Here is a 25,757-nt window from a genome sequence, read left to right as displayed (position 1 = left end):
AGGGAAGTGCGAAAATGTTATAAATGCATGAATGATGAATTGCAATGATGTTGAGAATGAATTTTTGGTTGAGATATCTGGGTAGTAGTAAGGATTGTAGTTCGTCTCGCTTGTTTCAGGTCAGTGATTGAGCTACAATTAGATTTAGAACTTAAGAACCTTAGATAATTTACCTTACTGCTGGTTTAGTATATCTTTTTGAGTGTCGGAGTTCTAAGATTGTCTCTGCCTTTTTCGAGACCTTAAATCTTATGTACGTGGGCACCTTTACCATGTTGAGAACCTCTGGTTCTCATTCCATATATATGTTGTAAGTTTTCAAATGCAAGTCGAGAGGCACTTCGATAGGCGTCTGGAGTTTCCTTTGGCAAGCGAAGTTGGGATGCTATCTTTTGTATTTTGATATATATATATATATATATATATATATATATATATATATATATATATATATATATATATATATATATATATATATATATATTCAAACGCGCTCATCCAAAGCCGTTAATGCCCTCAGTGTATGCTTTACTTTTGTTCTTCCTAAAGGATTCATGGAGAGATAGGAGTTTGTGTCATGTATTTTGAGTACTTTTGGGGATGTATATATATGTATATGATGTTCTTCGGCTAGCCTTGGTTTTGTAGGTCGCGCCCAAGGCTTGATATTTTGTACCTTTGATATTCTGCTCTTTATGGACATGTAATTTTTCGTTCTTCCTATTTTAAGTTTCCATTACGTGAGTGATGCGCTTTTGTTTAAACTTTCCTTCAAGACTCTTCGTTATAAATTCTTTTCAACTACTATATATGTATATCTTGTTTTAGAGATCGTAATACCACACCACCTCTGTTTTACGGCTTAAGCATAAAGCTCTGTGTGGTAAGGCGTTACATCCTCAAGTTGTGTCACTGCCATCGTCCTACCGCCACCGTCGAATCTGGTCCAGCCATCTTCCCCACTGCTTTAATGTTGTCACAGCTTGTCTTTGCCATTGCGGTCGTCGTAGCTTGTCTCTGCCGTCGTGTCGCATCGCCTTTGTTCAACCGCATCGCTTCTGTTCCGCAGTCGTTGTTTGTTCCAGTTTCGTCGCCTGTGTCTTCCTCTTCGTACTTCACTTCTTTCTCTTCCACATCTTAGTTTGAGTTCTAGCCTTCATCTGTGTTCCCTCTCCTTCCCCTGTGTTCAAATTTCAACCCTAGTGGAAGGAAGGTGATTTTTGGGCTTTGCTATTTTTTTTGTTTTTTATTTAATTGTTGGTGTTGTTGGTGTGTAACTTTTGATTGTTCCTGTTAGACTTTTTAATAAAAATAGAAGACAGAATGCTTGGTGAATGCTGCAATAGACATACTCCATAATAGATTAGCATCATTCATATTAGTGCTACTCATATTGAATTGTAGAATGATTAGTTCTGCTCATTGTTGTACTCTGTTTTGTTGGTTTGTTTTGTCCTGTACTAAAAAAATGAGGCTAAACTTACGTTGAAGTCTTAATAATCCTTGTTAATTTTTAGAAAAGTTTGTTACTCTTTGTTGAAAATGTGCTGAAACCTTATTAAATGTTGCTAACAATTTTATTAAAAGTTAAAACATAAAAGTTTGTCAAGTTACTGGTGGTGCCTTGAGCTTTTATTTGTTCATTTTGATGATCAACCTTTTGTTAGGAAAGGAATAAATTGGTCAGCTGTATTTTTAATTTAATGAAAAAAAATGAATTGAATCAAGTTAATTGGCGAGACCAAAGGTTATTAATATATTTTATGTGAATTTTCTTTTGTTATTTGTTTTAAATTTGTAACTCCGCTTATGCTACACCTACAGTACATAGTCGGTTCCAAACTCGGATAAAGGAGGAGGGTTGTATTAGGCCTTCGATAGCCAACATAAAAATTTAGTCAAATCTTCATGACATGGATCAAAGACGATATTACGCTAAAGCTAGGTTGTTGCCCAGAAGTAACGCGATGTGGCTCGCTTACAGTGTCAAATGAGCAAGAGTCGCTGCATCGGTACCCATGTGTAGTGTTAAATGAGCAAGTGTTCCTGCATTTTCGTGAACGGACGAGGGTAAATAAGCTAGTTCACAAAGAAAAAGGTAAAGGTAAAGGTCAAAGCGACAGAAGGTTGAGATTTAGGACATGAAACATAGGCACTTTAACAGAAAAAATTCATGGAGGTGGTGGATACCATGACAAGGAGGAAGATTAACATCATGTGCCTACAAGAAATAAAATAGGTCGGTACAAAGGTTAGGGAGTTGGATACCTCTGGGTTCAAACTTTGGTATATAGAAAATGTGAAGAATATGAATGAGATAGGTATTATCATGGATAAGCAGTGGAAGAAAGACATAATGGATGTCAAGAGGGTGGGTGATCGGATCATCTCTATCAAACTTGTGGTGGAAGGATGTACTTTTCATGTTATTAGCACCTATGCACTGTGATGAGCGGATAATTTATACGCTTTTTGGCATTATTTTTAGTATGTTTTTAGTAGAATCTAGTTACTTTTAGGGATGTTTTCATTAGTTTTTATGTTAAATTCAAATTTCTGGACTTTACTATGAGTTTGTGTGTTTTTCTGTGATTTCAGGTATTTTCTGGCTGAAATTGAGGGACTTGAGCAAAAATCAGATTCAGAGGTTGAAGAAGGACTGCTGATGCTGTTGGATTCTGACCTCCCTGCACTCAAAGTGGATTTTCTAGAGCTACAGAACTCAAAATGGCGCGCTTCCAATTGCGTTGGAAAGTAGACATCCAATGCTTTCCAGAAATATATAATAGTTCATACTTTGGCCAAATTTAGACGACGTAAAAGGGCGTTGAACGCCAGTTCTACGCTGCTGTCTGGAGTTAAACACCAGAAACACGTTACAAACCAGAGTTGAACGCTAGAAATACGTTACAACCTGGCGTTCAACTCCAGAAAGAGCCTCTGCACGTGTAACATTCAAGCTCAGCCCAAGCACACACCAAGTGGGCCCCGGAAGTGGATTTATGCATCAATTACTTACTTTTGTAAACCCTAGTAGCTAGTTTATTATAAATAGAACTTTTTACTATTGTATTAGACATCTTTTGATCATTTTGAGATCTCTAGACCTCCATGGGAGGCTGGCCACTCGGCCATGCTTACCCTATATTCACTTATGTATTTTTCAACGGTAGAGTTTCTACACTCCATAGATTAAGGTGTGGAGCTCCGCTGTTCCTCAAAGATTGATGCAAAGTACTACTGTTTTTCTATTTAATTCAACTTATTCCGCTTCTAAGATATTCATTCGCACTTCAACCTGAATGTGATGAACGTGACAATCATCATCATTCCCCCACAAACGCGTGCCTGACAACCACTTCCGTTCGACCTTAGATTGAATGAGTATCTCTTGGATCTCTTAATCAGAATCTTCGTGGTATAAGCTAGATTGATGGCAACATTCATGAGAGTCCGAAAAGTCTAAACCTTGTCTGTGGTATTCCGAGTAGGACTCTGGGATTGAATGACTGTGATGAACTTCAAACTCGCGAATGCTGGGCGTAGTGACAGACGCAAAAGGAGGGTGAATCCTATTCCAGTATGATCGAGAACCTCAGATGATTAGCCGTGCTGTGACAGAGCATTTGGACCATTTTCACAAGAGGATGGGATGCAGCCATTGACAAGGGTGATGCCTCCAGACGATTAGCCATGCAGTGACAGCGCATCGGACCATTTTCCAGAGAGGATCAAAAGTAGCCATTGACAATGGTGATGTCCTTACATAAAGCCAGCCATGGAAAGGAGTATGAGGGATTGGATGAAGACAGCAGGAAAGCAGAGGTTCAGAGGAATGAAAGCATCTCTATGCGCTTATCTGAAATTCTCACCAATGATTTACATAAGTATTTCTATCCTTATTTTATTATTTATTTTCGAAAACTCCATAACTATTTTATATCCGCCTGACTGAGATCTACAAGGTGACCATAGCTTGCTTCATACCAACAATCTCCGTGGGATCGACCCTTACTCACGTAAGGTTTATTACTTGGACGACCCAGTGCACTTTCTGGTTAGTTGTATCGAAGTTGTGAATGAAAAATGATTTATTAAGACGTGCGTACAGAGTTTTTGGCGCCGTTGCCTGAGATCACAATTTCGTGCACCACACTGCAAATAGGTTCGGACGAGCAACACAAGATAAGGTTTTAGGAAGATCTAGAGAGTTTGGTCCAAGACATACATTTGAGAGCTAAGAAGAGGTACTTTTCATGTGATTAGAGCCTACGCACTGCAAGTGGGTTCAAGATAAAGTTTTGGGAGGATCTAGAGAGTTTGGTCCAAGACATACTTTCGAGAGATAAGATTTTCTTAGGAGGAGATTTAAATAGCCATGTTAGAAGATAAGTGATTGGGTATGAAAGTATTCACGGAAGTCATAGTTTCGAGGTGGTCAATATCGATGGTAAAACTATTTTGGACTTTTCCTCAACTCTTGACCTTCTCATCGCAAATACATGTTTTAAAAAGAGAGATGAACATCTTATAACCTATAGGAGTGGCATGACAAGATCTCAAATTGACTTCTTCTTGTTGAGGAGAGTCGTCCAGAAATTTTGCATTAATTGTAAAATTATTTTGGGAGAGAGTTTAATAAGACAACATAGGATGCTCGTCATGGATTTTCGCGTTGAACAAAGTTAAGGAAAAGAAATCATACGAATAACTCAAGGACGAGGTGGTGGCAGATGAAAGGTAAGGAACAAAGAAGCTTCCTAAGACGTGTAGGAGAAGAGGCAAAGTGGGAAGGGGATGGAAGCGGAGAGGAGATGTGGAGGGAGATGGCAGAAGTTATTAGAAGAATAAGAAAAGAAATTTTTGGTGAATCTAGAGGGATAAGATCAAAAGAGAAAGAGTTCTAGTGGTGGAATGCAAGTGTACAAAAAAAGATAAAGGCAAAAAGGGAGTTCTTTAAAGAGTGGCCTTTGCGCCGCAATGCAGATAATTGGAAAAAATATAAGGCGGCTAAGAAAGAGACAAAAGTGGCTGTAAGTGAAGTAAGAACAAGAGCATATGAGGGTCTCTACCAGTCTTTAGGCACGAAGGAAGGAGAGAAAGGTATATATAGAATCACAAAGAGCCGTGAAAGAAGAACAAGAGACTTGGATCAGGTTAAGTGCATAAAGGATAAAAACGAAGAGGTTTTGGCTCAAGATAAGAATATCAATAAAAGGTGGAAGAGCTACTTCTACGAGTTATTTAATGAAGAACAAGAGACTCTTTCGAGCATTGGTTAGTTATGCATGAGGGAAGAAGATCAAAACTTTGACTACTATCGAAGTATTCGAGACTTTGAGGTAAAAAAAAGCTCTAAAGCGGATGAAAAATGGAAGGATAGTATGACCCGATAATATTCCGATTGAAGTTTGGAAAGGACTTGGAGAGAAAGGCATTAGTTGGTTAACCAAGTTTTTTAATGAGATTTTAAGGACAAAGAATATGCCAGATGAGTAGAAAAAGAGCACTTTGGTACTTATCTACAAGAATAAAGGGATATACAGAGTTGCAAAAACTATAGAGGGATCAAACTCATGAGCCATACCATGAAGTTATGGGAAAGGGTGATATAATGGAGGTTGAGACAAGAGACACAAATAACAGAGAACCAATTTATTTTTATGCCATGTAGATCCACTACTAAAGCTACATACCTGTTAAGAAGGATAATGAAGATGTATCATAGTAATAAAAGGGATCTACATATGGTGTTTATTGATTTGGAAAAAAAGTATGCTAGGGTGCCAAGGGAGGTCTTATAGAAGGTTTTGGAAAGCAAGAGAGTAAGTATCACATATATTCGTGTAATTAAAGACATGTATGATGGGGTTACAACTAGTATGAAGACTCAAGGTGGTATGATAGAGAAATTTTTTACTGGTATTGGATTACACCAGGGATCACCCTTAGGTTCATACCTTTTCACATTATTTAATTGGAAGTACTCACAGAGCATATCCAAGAGCCTGTGCCATGGTGCATGCTTTTTGCCAATGATATCGTCCTTATAAGAGAGTTAAGGGAAGACCTAAATAAGAAGTTGGATTTATGGAGAGAAGCTCTAGAAGTGTATGGTTTGCGCATAAACCGTAGCAAGACAGAATATATGGATTGTAAGTTTGGCCACCGAAGAAAAAACCCTAATACAAAGGTGAAGATTGGAGAAAACATCCTACGAAAAGTTAAAAGTTTTAAGTATCTTGGGTGCATCATATAGGATAATTAAGAGATTGAACAGGATGTAAATCATAGGATCCAAGCAAGTTGGTCAAAATGGCGGAGTGCGTCTGATTTTATGTGACAAAAAAGTACATTTAAAACTTAAAGATAAATTTTATCGCATTGCTATCAGACTGGCTATACTTTATGGTACAAAGTGTTAGGCAGTCAAATGGGAGCACGAACATAAGTTAAATGTGGCAGTGATGAAGATGTTGAGATGGATAAGTGGTCATACGCGATTGGATAGAATAATGAACGAAGATATAAGAGAGAGAGTTGAAGTAGCACCTATTGTAGAAAAGATGGTATAATCGCGTCTCAAATGGTTTGGTATGGACACGTGAGAAGAAGACCGACAGAGCACCCAATCAGAAGGGTGGATGACATGAAAGATGGATAATGGGTGAAAGGTAGAAGAAAATCTAGAAAAACTATTCATGAGGTGGTCAAACAAGATCTACATGTAATTAAACAATTTCTTTGCAGACATGATACATAATAGAATTCAATGACATTCGTTTAATCCATATAGCCGATCCCACCTAGTGGGATAAGATTTCGTTATTATTATTGTTATATTTATCTTAAATTTGTATTTTAATAAAATCATAAGACTTTGATTAATGTAATATTTTAAATTTAAATTATATTTATATTAGACTATAATTATATTTTAGTATATTTATTTATATTTTATTTATTATTTTATTATAAAATAATTACTTCAATTGAACCGCAATTAAATTAATTAAATTAATAAATTAATAATTAGAGAAATTTAATGACATGTCTGATTTTCAGAATCTCCTATTTTTCACACCTATTTGTAAGTTGTAAATCGAAACCTTCTCTCTTCTATTTGGGTGGTTGCGTCTTTTATTATCTAATCCTATTGTAAAAATATATATATACTAAAAGCCAAATGACACGTGAAACACATAGAAGATTGTTAAACAATTTGAATAATGTTATGGACTGGCCCAAACACCACATGGGCCGACCCGACCCACGAGCCACCCGACCTGAACGGTCGGGTGCGAAGCGTTCAAATACGGATCCGGACTAGGGATGTCAATGGGGCGGGGCGGGGGCGGGGAATGCCTCCCTGCTCCCCGTCCCCGCCCTCAAATTTTGTCCCCGTCCCCGTCCCATTCCCCGCCATGGGGGGATAATTGCCCCCATCCCCATTCCCCACGTTTCCCGCGGGTCCCCATTTCCCATCTGCTTATATTGAACATTTATATGAAAATTACCATAAAAATTTTAAAAAAAACATAGAAAAAACCACAAAATAAAAATTACAACACAAAATCAAGTTTAACATAGTCCACAAAATGAAAATTACAACACAAAATCCAAGATTACAACTTACAAGTAAAGAAATATAAAATCAAGTTATCATAGTCCATAAAATAAAATTTTAAAATACAACTTCCATTGTTAAAAAAAGCCATAAAATAAAGTCTTCAACTTCCAACAAATAACTCCATGTTCTCTGTTAAAATACGATACAAACATGAATATGTTAACATACATTATAAACAATACCATATATTTAATAGGAATTTGACATAATAAAAAAATAATTACCTAAACTCCTAAATCTCCATATCTATCACATAGTCCCAAGGAATTGGAATTTTTGACCCTAATTTACCTATATTATATCAAAACCAACAATTCACGAGAGTTAAATTTAACATGAATTTGAACTTTAATAGGAGATAAAATTTGAGTTATTAGTACTTTTACCTGAAGAGTGTATCCAATGCTGAGTGCAAATTAACGCCTCAACAAGTTCACAATCCAATTTATTGCGATGTGGATGTATAACTCAACCACCAGTTCTAAAAGCAGACTCTGAGGCAACAGTAGAAATGGGAATGGCTAAAAAATCTCTTGCAATCTTTTGTAAAGTTGGATATTTCACTCCAATATTTTTCCAGTAGCCCAAAATGTCAAATTTTTTCAAATTTGCTTTATCTACCATAACACTCTCTTCCAAATAGAAATCCAACTCAGTTTTTGCAACACAGTCTTCAGATGTATCTTCCACAAATTGCAAGTAGATAGAGTTAAATTTTCTCTTTGAAGATCCTTCATCATGTCCAACATTCAAAGTAAAAGCTGAACTATCATCATTTGTTGCTCTTCTTTTAACCCTAGCCTTAAGTTGATATTCATATACTAATTCTTCCATCATTTTCTTTACCTTGCTCAGATGATTCTCACTTTGAGATCCATATATTTTAGGGAAAAAAATTTCAATAACTTCATCTTATACCTAGGGTCTAAGATAGCTCCCACAGCCATGACTTCATTAATTTGATCCCAATACTTTTCAAACTTATTAATCATATTTGTTGCCATTCTATGAATCATCTCATTGGGACTAAGCAACCACTCATTCAAGTTCAATCTCATTTCACACACCTTGGGAAAGTATAAATTTGTTGTTGGATATAAAGTGCCAGAGAATAATTCAGTCACACTATAAAAGACTTCTAATTTATCAACAAGTTCATTTACCATTTCTCACTCATCATCAGATGGTACAACTTTATACAGAGATTCACGGTGTCTTAAACGCTAAAAAACTTCTCTATATGGCAAAGCAGAAGCAAGCATTAGATAAGTTGAATTCCATCTAGTTCTACAATCAAGTGCAAGCTTTCTCCTATAATTAATATTCAATTGCCTACAAGTCTCTTCAATTTTTTCTTCCCTCTTCGGTGTTGCAACCCAAAAAGAAACACTATCTCTGATTTTTTCAATAGAACCATATATTGCATTCATGCCATCTTTCACAATCAAATTCACAATGTGAGCACAACAACACATGTGAAAAAATTTCCCTCTCTTAACAAAGTTAGACGGTGAAATCTTATCAAGCACAAGATGAATCATGGCATCATTTGTACTACAATTATCAACCGTTAAAGTTGACAATTTTCTATCTATATTCCAATCATACAAGGAATTCACCAAAACATCACTAAGAACTTCAGCAGTATGGGGTGCATGCACATATGCAAACCTAGAATAATGTAAATATAATAAACAATCATGACATTAAAAATTCAAATATTTAAAAGATGCTAAAAGCATAAATAATACCTTACAAGCTGATTTTGCAAGTTCCAATCATCATCAATAAAGTGAGCTGTAATCGCCATATAGCCTTTGTTTTGACAATCAGAACTCCACATATCAGTAGTTATAGCAATGCGGCTTGAATTTTTTCCCAACAATTTTAGAAGCATTGCCTTTTCAGCTTCATACATCTTCATAGCATCACTTCTCAGTGTATTTCTTGTATAAAATTTGAACAAAGGTTGAGTCTCAGCCATAAACTCATGAAAACCCTGTTGCTCAACAAACGACATAGGGTGTTCGTCCCTAATAACCCATCTTGTGAGTGCTTGTCGTGCTCCCTCTTGACTAAATGTGAAGTTTCCAACCAAAAGTGAATCCGTTGGCCTTCCCGTTCCTGTCGAACCTGATGATTGCTGCACTGTCTTCAATATTGATTGCTTTGGTCCCCTAACAGTACGAATCGGGCAAATTCTAATGTGATCATGCAAGTGCTTAGTTCCTTGCTTCGTATCACCTCCAATCTTTCTTTCGCAATATTTACATATTGCCTTCCACTTTCCATCTATTTGCTCCCTCCTAAAATGTTTCCAAGCCTCAGAAGTTAATCCTTTCTTGTTAGGACTGTTTTGCACACTTTGGCTAACTTCTTGCCCTCCCTCTTGTGTTTCTTCTTGTCCTTCTTCTTGTGTTCCTTGAACATGTGCTTCAATTGCTTGATCCTCATCATCTTGAGTTGGTTCTGTCTCATTATTATTTTCAATAGGAGTCAAGCTTAAACTATCCATCCTATACAGTAAGATTTAATACAGAAACACTAAATTAAAATTCAAATTCAATACATAAACACTAAAACACATAATCAACTCAGAATAAGATCCAAAAAGCATGCATATGAGGGAAGCATTAGATAATTGAAACGCCAATCATAGATTTGCTAATTTGCTTTACCCTGACATAATCACAGATTTGCTAATTTGGAATGGTGCACTAAATTACGCACTGGAATGGTGCATTCAATCTGCATCAATTTTCTAATGAAAGGAGAGGCTATTATAAGATGCCAGTTTTCTCCATTAAATGCTTAATTAACCACACCCCCACTTTCATCACCATTCATATACATTTTATCATGTCATTATCTATCTAGCTAGCTAGCTTTAGATTATTTCAAAACACCAATCAAAGATATTAGAGGCAAAATTATGGCCACCAAGCCAGCATTCTAAATAACAGGCATAATAATTACATAACCATTAATATAAGCATATTAATTATGTAAGCGATATAACCAGAAAATATTTCAATTTACTGAGTGGGAAAAGTCTCCAAACACAGAAAATAAGATTGCTATCTAGCATTTACATTAAAAAGAACTATAAAGTTTAGGTATCACTATAAGTAAGCTATATGTAACACCTTACTGGTCGAGTAGTATATAGTCTGATATACAAACTCATTCTTTTTTATTGTGGCTTAGTCAGATATTAACATTGTACTATATATGGGCTCCAACAGGCATTTAGATTATCAAGATTAGTCAGATGTTACCTTTTTGATGTTGTACTCCATGTAAAGTGTAACATTATCTTTTGAATCTAAGTAAGGTAAATGTTTGATAGAAATAAAACATTGAAGTGCGTTGTTTTCCATGCAGGGAAGGAAAAAAGAAGCAGAACTTGAAGTGTGTGAGATTTGACATCAATGGTAAATGTCGGGTTCTTTTAATTGCTAACAGAGATATATCAAAAGGGGAGAGACTGTACTATGACTACAATGGATACGAACATGAATATCCAACTGAACATTTTGTCTAAGCAAGCCAACTCCAACCAAGGTCATCATCACCATCAAATTCATGAAAAAAAAACAGGGATAAGAAAAGGGGTAGAGAATCTTACCAGGAATAAGACAGAATCATAGAAATGGCCGAAGAGGTAGAGACGCCGGTGAAGAGAAGAGCGGCGACCGATGCGGAAAAGGGCGAACGGAAGATGGCGCATGGGGCGGTGCGGTGACGATGGTGGTCGGAGGCGGTGACGATGGTGGTCAGAGGTGGCTGGCTGGGACAAGGGAGAGAACGCAGAGGAAGGGCGCAGAGAGGAAGGGTTTCGCGAGGAGCACTGGAGCAGGGTGAGGGAGTTGCAATGCGCGGCGCAGCCGGCGCTCTATGCCTCTGTGGGAAGAAGGGTTTCGCGAAGAGCACTGGAGCAGGGTGAGGGAGTTGCAATGCGCGGCGCTCTATGCCTCTGTGCGAATTGGGATTCTCGGAAGAGAAGAAATTAGGGTTTTCACTTTTCAATATATATATATATACAAAGTGAAATGACTAAAAAACCAAAATAAAAACTAAATTCTTAAGGGTATTTAAGTAATTTAATATATTCGGGGATTGTGGGGAATACGGAGACGGGGACAGGGATCTCCGCTCGGGTCCCCGCATCTGCTTCGGGGGAATTTTGTCCCCATCCCGTCCCCGCAGGGAAAATTCCCCGCAATCGGAGTCCTATTCGGGGCGGTCCCTGCGGGGATCCCCGCTGCCTGGGGATTTTTGACACCCCTAATCCGGACACGCGTTCTAGACAGCTCTCTACTACAGCTGTATGGGGAAACTTCGAGGAAAGTGGATTCTGTCCTTGTGAAGCCCGCCTCTGACACGGTATATATGGGGAGGGTCCCACCCCTCCCCCAAGGTACGTTACATACTATTCTCTCACTTTTTGCCTGCACACTTGACTGACTAGAGCGTCGAAGTGTCTTTGCAAGTGACACCCCCCTCTCCACACGAAGAGCTCGAGACGTCGGCTACACCTCCTTCAACCCAGCAACCCAAAACCAAGCGGTTTCCCCTCTCATCAATCGAACTACCAACCTGAACTATCCGGTACCCGACCTACCATACAAATAATATACTCTAAATTAAAGTATGATAATGCTAATTAATTAATTAATTAGAATATCATGACACTGTTATATATGAGACAAAATAATATAAAGCCGTGTTATTATTATTCAATGTCATAGTTGAATATTTATATAATCAAATGCAAGTATAATTTAAACTTGCTCGTATTCTAAGCTGAAAGTATGATATCATGATAACATGCATTTAAGACTCAATTATTTTTTAGTTTCCTGACAAAACATTTACTTTTCGATAAAATAATTTTTAAATATTAGTGATTTTGTGATCTCTTTCAAAGATTATTTTGTTAGACATAATAAATCTTTGCAATAATGGCACAATGTCATTTCAATTTTTTAAGAACTATTTTACTAGGACATGAAAAATAACAGAAATTAAATCGATAGTTCACTTTGTATTTTAAAGTATATGAATATGAAATGTCCAAACTTAGTTATTTTTAATCATATAATATTAAAACAATGTCAATTATTATATATATTTTTTAAAAATAGTATTTATATATTAAATTTAGTCATTAAAATTAGTTATTATTATATTTATACATAAATACTGTTGGTAGTAAAAATAAATTCTTCAACTGGAGTAAGTCTCGACAGCCAACTAGGTCGACCATAAAAGACGTGAAGATCAAGAAAAGTTGAAGTCAAAAATAGATAATCTAAAAAATAAAATTGACCAGCGGTTATTGTAACTTGAGGACTAAAATTTTTACTTGAGTCTTAAGTCAAAAGTGAAAAACATGATGCAAATTTTGAAAAACAAATTAAAAAAAATGTAAAAAAAAAATAACTGCTAAAAGAATTTTCTATAAATAGAAAAGTTGAAATTAATCAGACCATACCAATAATAAAAGCGGTGTTGTCACCAAAAAAAAAATAATAAAAGCGGTGTGCTGAATGCCTGGATCACTGTAGCAAAGTCTTCAATATATAATACGCTAACAATAATATACATAGAACATAGTATACAAGTCAGAAGCCACACACTGGATTTTCGCTTATTTGACTGAACACACTTTTAAAAGGAGTTAATATATATATATATATATTATTTTTATTTTTTAATAATAATATTATATTTATTGAGTCACAAAAAAATATCGTATTAAATTTATTTGTATTATTAAATTTAATTTTATATTTTTTTATTATTTTTATTTAATTATTAACAGGTTAAACGATTCGACCAGTGGTCTGCCAGTCGAACCATTAACTCAGTAATCCAATAACTTAATCGAGTCGATTACCGGTTCGATTTTGATAACTATGCTTTTAATGTTATGTTAAAAACTTTTGAACTTGAATTATAGTTTTTGATTTTCCTTGCTATGTTGAGATGCTATATTTTGGTTTTCAAAAATATTATTAATACATTATGTATTTGCGTATAAATATATGTGTTATTTAATTTATTTTTAAAATATATTTTATATTATAACATATTTTTTATTAGTGATAAATTTTAATTTCCTTCTTACGATTTACCACATCTACATGTTGATGATGAGGATCAAGGGAGGAGTTCGTTGTTGATGATGTTGGTGCTGTAGAATTTGGCGGGTGAATTTGGTGGGTGATGTTACTAGTTTTCATTCTTGGAATTTGGAAAGAGTTGGGATGGTAGTGGTGAAGAGTTGAGACTTGGAGATGAGTAAGATTAGGGTTATAGTTGAGAATTTAAAGCTAGTTAGGTTAAATAGAGTACTTTAGATTATTTTTTTTATATAATTTTTAGGATTTTGATAATTTTATCAACTTGACCTTTTTTTTTATGGATACAATAAATTTTAGTTTTTTATTGATAGATTTATCAACTTTTTAAATATTTGTAGGTATAAATAGTAATTTATTCACTATAATTAAGAGTAATTCCATCAATATATTAATCAAAAAAGAAAATATCCAAATAATATAAATTTTAAATTATTTTGAATGCTCCATTTGCCGGAAACAAGTTCCTTAATAGGCCAACATCCACTCAAATTGCAATGAGAACATGAAAATATGCTAGCTGCTTAGTTACAAAGGCCTATTAGATATCCATCTAGTGAACATGACATAACTTTCATTAGGCTTCAATTCAGCAGCTGTATGTCCTGCACCCTGAAAAAAAAACACACACACACACATTCTTGAGAAGAATAGCACTTGTGAATTGTGATTTGACCATTTCAATGTCTTCTTACCTTTACAGTTGCAAATGTCATTTTATTTGAGTAAGTCCTGGTGTATCTGTTTGAAATTAAACAAAACATATTTGTTACGTTGTTAATACTTTTTATATCAAAACTAAAAGTGTCATGAAAACACTCATTCTAAAAACTTAACCTAAAACGAATAAAAATATAAATGATTATATCTCTAACATTCCCTTTTAAATAAAAGTTTCTTTTGGGTTTGCTTGATTTTAGCATAGACCATTTTTTCCTTTTTTTTTATTTGCCTAATGCTATTTTTTTTTCTTTTGGAATTCACCAAAGATATAGAATTCTGATACCATGTTATAAAACCGCTTATCCTAAAAACTTAAGCTGATAAGAGAAGACAACATAAATGGTTATATCTCTAACAAAAAGAATCTATGCTTACCCTGCAACTTGGTCATTTAAATACCATGGCCTCCAATCATCTACAATGGAATAGTTTAGAGACCTTATCCATGCTTGAGTTGAGAAAAAAGGAACCACTGCATCATGATCTCCACTACCAACATAACATCAATTGCAATACAAAATCAGTTAGTCGTTGATAGCTGCAACAGACTAGTATAGTTCATCTTTTCTTATAATTTTTTGAATGTCACTTGAATAGAGAAAAACAAAAAAGATTTAGCTAATATATATCCTTGAGCCTATGATAAAGTTATTATTAATAGAAGTTTTTAAATTTTTAATTTAACAAATACACAAAATAAATTGAAAATAAACTTACTTTACATCTTTTTTATTAAAAATTTTTTTAATTGATAATTTTAATATATATTCTTAAAACACATGTTAACTATAAATACATTTTTTTTTATTGTTTTCAAACTTAAAAAAAAAATGAAGTCATGAAAATAGAAATATTTTTATTTTTATAAACCAAACGGAAATACATGGAGTATATGAAAATAACACAAGTTTTCGTCAATATACTTTAAATTATAAATTATAAATTAAATAGTTTGAGATGTTAAAATAATCACCTGAAAATTAAAGAACGGTACCCTTTTGCACTGAGATTTGCATGGAAGGGAACACTGTTAACGATGCTGAATTCATAATCATCTTTATAACAACGTACCCATTCCCCTATAGTCCCCTGTAGAATATGATATTGGTGCATTATTGATATGAACAAGGTAGAAAATCAATAAACAACGATATCAAATTTCAACTCAAATATATATATATATATATATATATATATATATATATAATATTTGAGATTGGACATACATCAATAATTATGATTTAATTTGTGAACAATTTGGCAAGAACTGATGAAATTTTATAAAGTCCAAAAATATTCTCATCAAATTACCTCTCGAATGTGTAGTGCCTTGCGTACGCTCCTGTGGTTGGCCCATTGAGTGACCAGAAAGAAAAGAAAATTCTACAACAATGAAAATTCTTGGAAATTACATCATCATCACCATCATGAAAAAAATATATAATATTCGACTTTTTAGAAGAGCAAAGCAGAGTATAATTTCTAAAAAAAAACAAGAATGGAGGATGGAAAATGGAGATCCACTTATTTAGGTGTAAGTTTTGTTAGAATAATTTATTTATTTATAATAGATTTTGAATTTTAATCAATCTAAGTGCTGAATTAAGACATTTTACCATATAAATTAAGAGTTTAATTATTTTGATATATCAACAATGTAAAAAATTTATTACTGTCGTTTAATTATATTTATGCATTTAAATGATTTTTTTAAGTGATGTATATGAATATTAATTACTTTTGCTAATGTTGTCTATGTAAAATTCTATTACACTATTATTAGAGTATTAAAATAAAACTCATGAATTAACTTTAGAAAACTTCATAAAAGTTTGGAATTGAAGCAATCAGAAGTTTTATCATTATGTGTTATTTTAATATATAATATAGTTTGGAAATATAAATAATTAAATACAAACTATTATATTACAGATATACTATTACCCAAATTTACTGAAATTTGATGAGTATGTTTTTCAATATTATTACCCTTGCTGATTCATGACAAAATTCATTATGCATTAGATATTCTTTGGCAGGGTAATGGATCTCAACCACATAAAAAAAATCCATGAAAAAAAAAATGTTTTTTCAAAATTTGAACAAATGCGAGTTTAATTTTAATGTATTGAAAATCATCTAATCACACACATTCTTTTGAATGACCATTTACGCTATCAATTTAAAATATTGTTATTTTTGCTGACATATTGTTAAGTAATTAAATGTATATATAAAATTTCTCTATATTGATTGCACCAAAAATGTGTAAGCATATACAAAGATATGAAAAATTGAAAATGTACCTCACAGCCTATATCTGGCACTATGAGAGGAGTTTCGAAACGGGCCTCAAGCTTTCTAGCCAGAGATCTCGTTTGCATCCCTTGGTCTTGCTTAAGCCAATCATCGTTGCAATATGGATTCAAAATGAAATAGGGATCAATTTTTTCAAGGCACTGAAAAAAACAAATCAGAAAATAATATTACGAATTCAATAATGTAGCTGAATAAATTAATAAACTATTACAGTGGATATCATTACCATATATAGTAAAATTGAGATGATCATTACTTACCTTATTGTAATACTCCATGTCGCTTAAACACAATGTATTTTCGGGATTTATATTTAGATAATCTCCTTTACAATTTCTCTTCAATGACTGTTCATAGACAAGAGAGGCAAATGGGTAGACATCAATAGTTTTATATTGAGTAAAACTTTAAAATGGTCCTTAAAGAAACTGTAACGAAAAAGAATTAGTATCTTGTATTTTAAATTAGATAAGTTAATTTCTCTATCAAACTATTTTTGTAAATATAACTATATAAGGGACCACTTTGTCATTTGTAACTATAAAGACATGATTGCTTTTTGTTTATATTTCGTGGTTTTACCATTTTTATATTTTTCTTCTCAAAATTATGAGGAACGAAAATACTTGAAATGAATATAGAAACTAAGTATTAGACTCTAAATTTATTCTTTTATTTTACTAAGGACTATATGTTGGTGAATGCTAATGCGCTTAGGAGAAATTAAGGAGTTCAGCCTTCCTTAAATTCTAAAACCTAAATTCTAAACTTTAAATTCTAAATCTTAAATTATAAACCTTAAAGACTCTTAATCCTGAACCATAAATTCTAAACTTAAATTCTAAACTCTAAACTTTAAACTCTAAATATGAGTCAAATATAATCAATAGAGAGCTGAGATTTATTTCATTAACAAGGAGTGTAGCACTCTTTACTTAATAAAAAATGTTTAAGAATAAGTCATATATGTGTGATATTTTAAGAGATTAAACACTAAATTGATATTTGTTTTTTAGAGATTTTTTTATCTAATACTAAATTCTTTCTAAGAGCAGTTTGGGAATTTACTTTTATGTATAGTATATTTACTAGACAAGAATGTTTGTCATGCATTTAATAATTAATTAGGCATGCACAAGTAAGAATACCAAATAGAGTTCATCAGAAATAAGTGCCATTCCATGAGCATATTGGATATGATCATTTCCTTCTTCACTTGTCGTTACGGGGTTTCCTAGTATGTATCCCTGAAAAAATTAAGGTTTGAGTTTTAGGAAATTGGTCAAATAGAAGAAACACCTACCATTCAATTCCCACTACAAGAAAAATACACATTTGGCCACACTTTTTTTAAGTTACATTTGAAAAGTGTACCATTTTATAAGAGAATAGGAAACACAGTGGTGGCATTATTTGAAAAGTTTTTCCTTAGGTATTATAAAGATCACTTATAAAAGGTAGCCTTATTTTAATATATATGGGTACACTTTTTTCACAAAAAAAAAAAAAAAAAAAAAACGCTTTTAAAGAGTAACCTATTTATTATGTTTTAAGTGCACTTTAAAAGTGTTGCCTAATATATCTAAGGCCAAATATTCACCAACACTCAGCAAATTTTTCCCTTTTTCACCAAATACACTTAATAATTTTTCGATCGACCATAGATATATTTTCCTTGGCAATTTTGAAAAACTGATTTTTGAATAAATTCTATTTGATTTTCTAGGCAATCAAAACATATATAGTAATTGGAAATAATCACAAACCTGGAGATTTATTTGGGGTTGAAGACCTTTCTCATTTCCTGTTAATAAAGGAATTGAATAATTATGGTTTGATTTTTCTAGATGCAATTGAAATGACTGTAATTGGAGATGCAATTTTTTTTTGCATGCTTATTTGTTATACTTATTTTGTTTGTTTCTAATTTTTTTTTTTGGTTGTTCGAAAAAAAAAAGTACAACTATTTATATGATATGCGTCAGATATATAACACACAAAAATCATGAATCTCACGACGAAGAATGTGTTATAGATATAATAATTTATGTGTTTCCACCTATCAGCTTAAATTTTTTTGGAGAAGTGACTTCGTGATAATATAAAAGAACAAATATGTATATTACTCTCAATCTAGCACTTATAAAATAGTTAATATATAAATGTAAACAATTTTACTTTTAAATATAATAAAATATAATATAGTAGTAGTAATTATTCCATGCAATTGCCTGTGTAATACAATGATAATTTCTTACCATTTGCAATTTCTTGAACCAATGGAGGAGCAGGAATGCCAGAATAAGAATCAGCTGCCATGTAAAATTCATTGGAAATATATTCTGGATTCTCAGTGAGCCACTGCAAAAATTAATACATAAATATCATAGGTTATTAATAAATCATCAAAGTTATACAGCTTGTTTAGTTAGGAGCTGGAATTAGTCTCCCACAAAGTAAAATACAAATACTGGAAAATAAATGAAAAAGAAAACACCAAAGTCTAATTAAATATCATGAATCTACAAGACTACAGCACAAGTTTCTCTGTTTTTTTTTTTTGTTCTTTTTTTTTAAAGGTCTAAAGTCTAAACAACAACACAACTAACATGTTCAGGATGACAAAACGAACCAAACTCCCTCATGCTTTGATCCACCAAAGATAATAAGTTGGGTTATAATTTTTAGTCTCCATTTAACTCGTGGGTAAGCCAAATCCGAGCTGATGGGTATACCATCTACAACACAAGAACATTTGGTAATGAGTTGTGACATTTTTTATTTTATTTATTTATTTATTTTTGGGTACAAAAGAGTTGCCCCTTTGAAGATGAATATGGGGTTAGCTTAGATCAGTTACCAAACATTTTAAGTTGGTAGTTACTCCCATAAAGACATTTTTACTATTGGTTCGGGAATAGTTTTGTGGAAATAGATTAAGTAAAGAAAGATTAAGAAGAGAGATAAAGGGTAGGTAAATACTTCGATTGTTGATAAATAAACAACATAAAAATTAATGATGTGGAATAGTGATGGAGAACAAATGTTGAGACCTTCACTAATGTCACAAGAGGATGAATGAACTCTTTTAATTTAAAGTGAACAAAACTTATATAGAGCTTGTTGTCGGGTGTTCTAGTAGAATACCCGAATGCTAATTTTATAAATTCACTTGTTTGAAGTTGATGAACAAAATGAAGAATAAGGATAAGAACGATAAGAGAGCAAAGAAAAGAGATTATCTCACAAAGTTTTAGAAAAGTCTTTTTGAGGGAAGTGAGTTTAAGCACGTTTTATAGTAGTTATTTTAGAGGGAGAGTACATTGTCCAATAGTTACAATGTTATATTCAGCCTACTCTTATTCCAAGACTAGTTACTAAATGATGTAATTAGTAGAATGTATTTTTTGGTGTTTCTATTATTTTAAGTTTCTTTAACTAAAAATAGATATACGAAAGAAGTTTATCTCCACAAGTTAAGGTACCAGTTCTGTTACTGTTTTGGATGTTCGTGTCAAAGAGGTATCCGGATAAAAGAGTGCTTATGACAAGTGACATTAGTAAAGATACATTATTTACACTTCAATCCAACCAATCATCTTCAACCAATTTAGTTCCTAATTAAAGAAAAATTCAAGTTCTTAGGATGTTTTTTCTTTTAAGTTTCAACTTTTTGGCCCAACACATATAGAAGGAACTTTATTCTTTTTTTGTCATATTTTGAGTCATTTTAGAATTATTCATATACAATAAAATTACACTTTTAGTATACAATCAATTATATTTGACTCAATATATTTGACTGAACCATGTAAATGTTTATAATACCATTTTTACATAAAAATATAAGCAATCATTTTCGCTTAGTTGCTCTTTAAAGTTTTTATATGTGAAAAGCTGCAGATGTAAACATATTGTGGGCTAAACCATCCAAACTTGTCCATGAATTTTTATGTTGATAAAAGTATCTTCTAAGTTTGTTAACGATAAAATATTTTTAAAATATTTTAAAATAAAAAGAATACTATTTTTTATAAGAGATAAATAATTTTTGTATTTGACAAATAATTTATACATTTGATTTGAAATTTTGTAAAAATATTTGGATACTATTTAAAAAGTGCATATAAAAAATCATACCAAAATTTGATCTCTAGATTCTTTTGCATATTTTTTTAAAAATATTATTGGCCAAAAAAATTACAAAAATGTATCTACTTGTCATAAAATTACTAAATTTTATAGATAAAAATATCTCATTTTTCTAATATTGTTTGCAAAAAAAAAAAAAGAATGCATCAAAATTTAATCGTGAACGCTTTTTAAGAATATATTTAATGGTTGAATATTTTTTTCATATTTTAAGAATATTTTTAGCATTAACGAATTTTTTTTTCAAAGATAAGGAGAATCGAGCCCGCGATCTCTGGATGAATATGAAAAACTATATCATTTGAACTATAGCTCGTTGGCCAACATTAACGAATTTAGAAGATATTTTTATAAGCAATTTGATAATTAGGTGTTTTTTTTTTGGTGATTTACTCAAATATTGTGATTTACCATTTCAATAATCATTTCACACTTATCTCCTTGTAGTAGTTTAGTTCTCTTTTTGGGCTTGGGGCTCGTTTCATTACAAAATGAAAGGAGAGTTGTGACTTTGAGTTATTCTTTCTCCCTACTTTGCATATCATACAATGCTTAGAGACAAAATAATAATAATAACTACTTTACCTTTCTAATAAATTGGTGGGCATGATGAACAAGTTTCCAATCACTTCGTTGAGAAAGGACATCTTTTGCGTAAGAGAACCCTGTTCCCATCGGTAAATCTACAAAGATAACATTAGCTACCTAGAAAAAAGTGGAAAAAGAAGATCAGGAACAATATTTGAAGGAAGTATTTAACTTTTTTTATCTTTTTTATCAAGATATTTTTCATTAGAAAAATATAATTTTGTATTTGAATAGAAAATATAAAAATTATTTTGTTATCGATAATTTTTTTTTTCAAAAACAAAATATTACTTGTTTAAAATAAAAGTATATTTTTCTAACAGTAGGTGTATCCAAACACTTTTACAATTATATGTTTAAAGTAATTTTTTATTTAATTGGCTTGAATTGGCTTATGCTGTAGTTAGCTTCTTAGACTTTTTCTAATTATACTATACTCCAAAAATTAACCACTAAACTAGTTATATATAGTAACTAATTTTTACAATGCACATACATAACATTTTTATAATTCATATATAGTTCTCTAAGATGCATTGTTACCTTTGTCCATGACGATGCCCTGTAGATTAGCTTAGGCAAGCTCCCATCAAATTCCTCAACTTTAAATTGCACTGGACCTACAATATTAATTTAACCCTAAATAAATCATTTTTTTAGTATGTTTAGTTGGAAGATAATAGTGGAATAAATTTCAGCTAAATTAGATTAATATGTGTAATTTTATTTACACATAAAGAATTCAAAACCTTGGTATTGCCTAGATTTTGCTGCAAGGATGGAAAGTCTATGCTTAATGGGTAATAATAAAATAACATTTTTTTCCCAAACCACTTATATTCAATCAAATATACTTACATTTCGTTGTCTTAATCTCTATTCTCTCTATGTTATTGCTGTATTTATGTTTCAAAGATAACTTTCAAACATTCCCTAACTAATTTAGCTTATGATTAAAGCCAATTAGACTTTGCTTCAAAGGATTTTGAAAGCATTGGTGAGGAGAATCTATATTATAACTTAGAGAGTGTTACACCAATGAGCTAAATAAAATACTATATATTAATAGTTTAGATGTAAATTTTTTCACCAAAAACCTTAAACCAACATATTTATGAGCGTTTTTTAACCTATATATATATATATATATATATCTTTTTGTCATTTATACTTAAAAAATCCAACGGCTTCAGTCCTCCTATATAACTATAATAATCATATATCAATCATACACTCAAAATTAGAAGACACAAATTTATAACTCAGTTTGATTCAGGGCCATACTTCAGCATCAACACACAGCATACAAGATCTCAATTTTTTTTTTTTTTTTTGGAAAAAGAAAAGGGAAAGGGAAAAAGAAAGCATATAAAATAGATATTTTTATGTATTTTTTAATTAAAAAATAAATTGAAAACCAAGGAAGGTAAGTGTCTAGGGTGGTAGACGTAATATAAATGGACAATGTTTTTTCTGCTAGTGTAGAAAATTGATACTTAGTTAATTACTACCAAAAAGTTGGTAATTTAAATTTTTAACATTACCTATTTGGAAGACAAAGCCTGAAATTGAAGAACAGCCAGGTCCACCAGTTAACCAAAGCAAAAGAGGGTCATTTTTAGGATCATTTTCTGACTTAACAAAATAGTAGAAAACTTGCATGTCATCTTCTGAATCTCCCAATCCCACATACCTGTCAAAACAAATTAAATTACATAGTTTTAATATTGGATTTAATATCCCACATACACTATTATTATTATTATTATTATTATTATTATTATTATTATTTAATTATTCCTCACTACTGAACCAATCTTATAGGTTAGAAGGCAAAGAAGTATTTGATGGGACTCTGATAGAGAGTTCCATTTGACGGAGTTCTGAAAGATATTTATAGATTTGTCCCAATTTATTTTTCTCTATTTACTAACGTGCAACAATATTTCTGAAAATCAATTTTAAACCCTAATCCAATTGAATCGTTTAATTGGAACCTTTTATGCAATGTGCCTGAAATTAACAAGGAAAAACGGCATCAGTACCACCAACAGCTATCGTCAGTGGCAACAAAGGTAAAGTTCTAATAGGTTGAATGTTAAAGTTCTAAGTGTTCTCTTGTTTCTCTGTCCTTTTTCTTCATTCTCACTTGTCTGCGTCGTTTCTGGTGCGGTTGACATGACGCTTCTTGGGACTAATGGAAGCTGCACAGGCTTTGGCTTGCTTTGTGTTTAGCTTCTCCTCATTGCAATGCAAGCTCAAGGACCACGATTTTTTTGGGTTTAAATACAACAAAATGACCATGGAGCGCTGAGTGAAAGATCCATCAAATAAAAATATAAGATAAGAATGACTATTTCTAAATCTCTTTCTCTGTATTTTATTTTAAATGAAATAAAAATTTTAGATCTCGTATTCTGACTAAGGACTAGCTAAGAACAATTTCTGTTTCTTATACTCCTCTACAACATCAAAATCAGCTTCAAAACATAAATTTTCAGTCACAGTTGAAACCAAAAACACTCAACCCAAAAAAAAAAAAAAAAGGGAAAAGTAGATGGAAATTGAAAGTGGTAAATATACATAGAGCTTACCCAGTTTCAAGTTGAAAGGGGAGAGGACCATCAAAACCAGGAAGGTATTCAACTTTTGAACCACCTGCTTCAATTTTATGAGATGCTATCTGCAAGAAAAGTGTGAGAGAGAGAAGCAGTAATTGAAAAAAGTAACTCCATTTTTTGGAATTGGAAGCCATTTTCATTCACTGCTCTGTACTCCTCAGCTTCACCTGCAATTATTAATCCCAATTTCTAGGCATTAGTATTTAGCGTTGCTTCTTTCTTGTTTACACTTTTTTTTTTTTATTATTGAGATTTTGCTAGTGTTTTGTAATAAGGACTTTTTATTTTTTAAGGTAGATAATAATTTTTGTAAACAATGTGAATAATGTGAATGATGGATTTTAAAATTGGCGTAATAAAATAAAAATACATTACACTCTAAATTATTCACATAAATTTTAATATTAAGATAACCATCCGCACATCTAATGAATTGAACATTCAATATATTATACACATTATTTAGTATTTTCATTGTTTACTTATACTTTTCCTTTTTCTTTTCATAATGTGGAGAATATGTGTTTTTTTCTTTTGGATGTCACAAATTTAAATTTGGAGAATATGTGTTTTTTTCTTTTGGATGTCACAAATTTAAATTTGGAGAATATGTGTTTTTTTCTTTTGGACCTTTCAATTTATACATTATGAAAATTTGATCTTCTGATTTTTTTAATTTGAGGGTCTAATTTATTATTTAAAATAAAAAAATTTAAATTTATATAAAAAAAACACACCAATTAATTATAATACTGGATTACACATCATTTTTTTATTTTTAAAAAAATTAGCCGCTTATTTAAGTAGTTGATCATTAATTTTTAATTATTTAAATAATTGATTGTATAAACAATGATCTATTAATATAGGCGAACACTCACATACCGTTATTTTTGTGTAAAATTGTTAGTTGATAATCATTAGATGATTTACCGTGTTTGACAAAATTATTATCTAATGATTCTCAACTAACAAATTTGCATAAAGACAATTACATGTAAATTTTTATTATTAGTATATCAAAATTTGTTTAAATTAATTATTAATTTAAGTAAAATTTTTAAATTATAAAAACTATTTTATTTTTATTATATTTTTAAATTCTTTTAAAATGTATTATTATTTAAATATTTTAAAATTGCTTTTGTTAGTAATATAACTTTTAGATACCATTTTATCCAATTATATATTAATTAGACTAGAACTAGTTAATTATTATACTAAAAGCCAAATGAGTAATGACACGTGAAAATGCATAGAAGATTGTTAAATAATAAGCTGAGACTGATATCATGATATAAAATGCATTTAAGATTAAATTATCATTTTAGTTCCCGACAAAACATTTACTTTTGCTAGTTGTTTATTAAACTAGCCAAAATTTGAATGATTTGAATAAAATAAAATATCCTTGTAGTCCAAGTTGACGAATAAAATATTCTTATATGTCTATAAAAGAGGGTTGGTGGCTTTCGTGGCATATGCACCGAAAAAAAGGAAGGCCTAGAAAAGAGTGACATATACATATTATGGTAGTGAGTAACAGTGTTGTAGTCAGATTTTTTTTCGGTTGAATTT

The 25,757-nt window shown here is 31.8% G+C and overlaps 1 protein-coding gene across 1 annotated transcript; it reads right to left on the bottom strand.

Annotated features, from left to right (window-relative positions):
- Positions 1-14,144: 14,144 nt before the first annotated feature.
- LOC112727791 (serine carboxypeptidase-like 11) lies at positions 14,145-24,745 on the bottom strand. Its single transcript, XM_025777690.3, has 14 exons — positions 24,153-24,745; positions 23,103-23,251; positions 22,102-22,178; positions 21,556-21,675; positions 19,077-19,179; positions 18,585-18,622; positions 17,967-18,065; positions 17,079-17,165; positions 16,806-16,958; positions 15,811-15,882; positions 15,473-15,588; positions 14,875-14,988; positions 14,472-14,517; positions 14,145-14,388 (listed from the first exon to the last, which is right to left on the bottom strand). Exons 1-14 carry the CDS (start codon positions 24,317-24,319, stop codon positions 14,305-14,307), a joined length of 1,425 nt encoding a protein of 474 aa, XP_025633475.1. The 5' UTR covers positions 24,320-24,745; the 3' UTR covers positions 14,145-14,304.
- Positions 24,746-25,757: the final 1,012 nt, after the last annotated feature.

This window comes from Arachis hypogaea, chromosome 12 (genome assembly GCF_003086295.3).
Source record: "Arachis hypogaea cultivar Tifrunner chromosome 12, arahy.Tifrunner.gnm2.J5K5, whole genome shotgun sequence".
Taxonomy (NCBI): domain Eukaryota; kingdom Viridiplantae; phylum Streptophyta; class Magnoliopsida; order Fabales; family Fabaceae; genus Arachis; species Arachis hypogaea.
The sequence above is the reverse complement of the archived record's forward strand: the minus strand, read 5'-3'. Positions and strand labels throughout refer to the sequence as shown.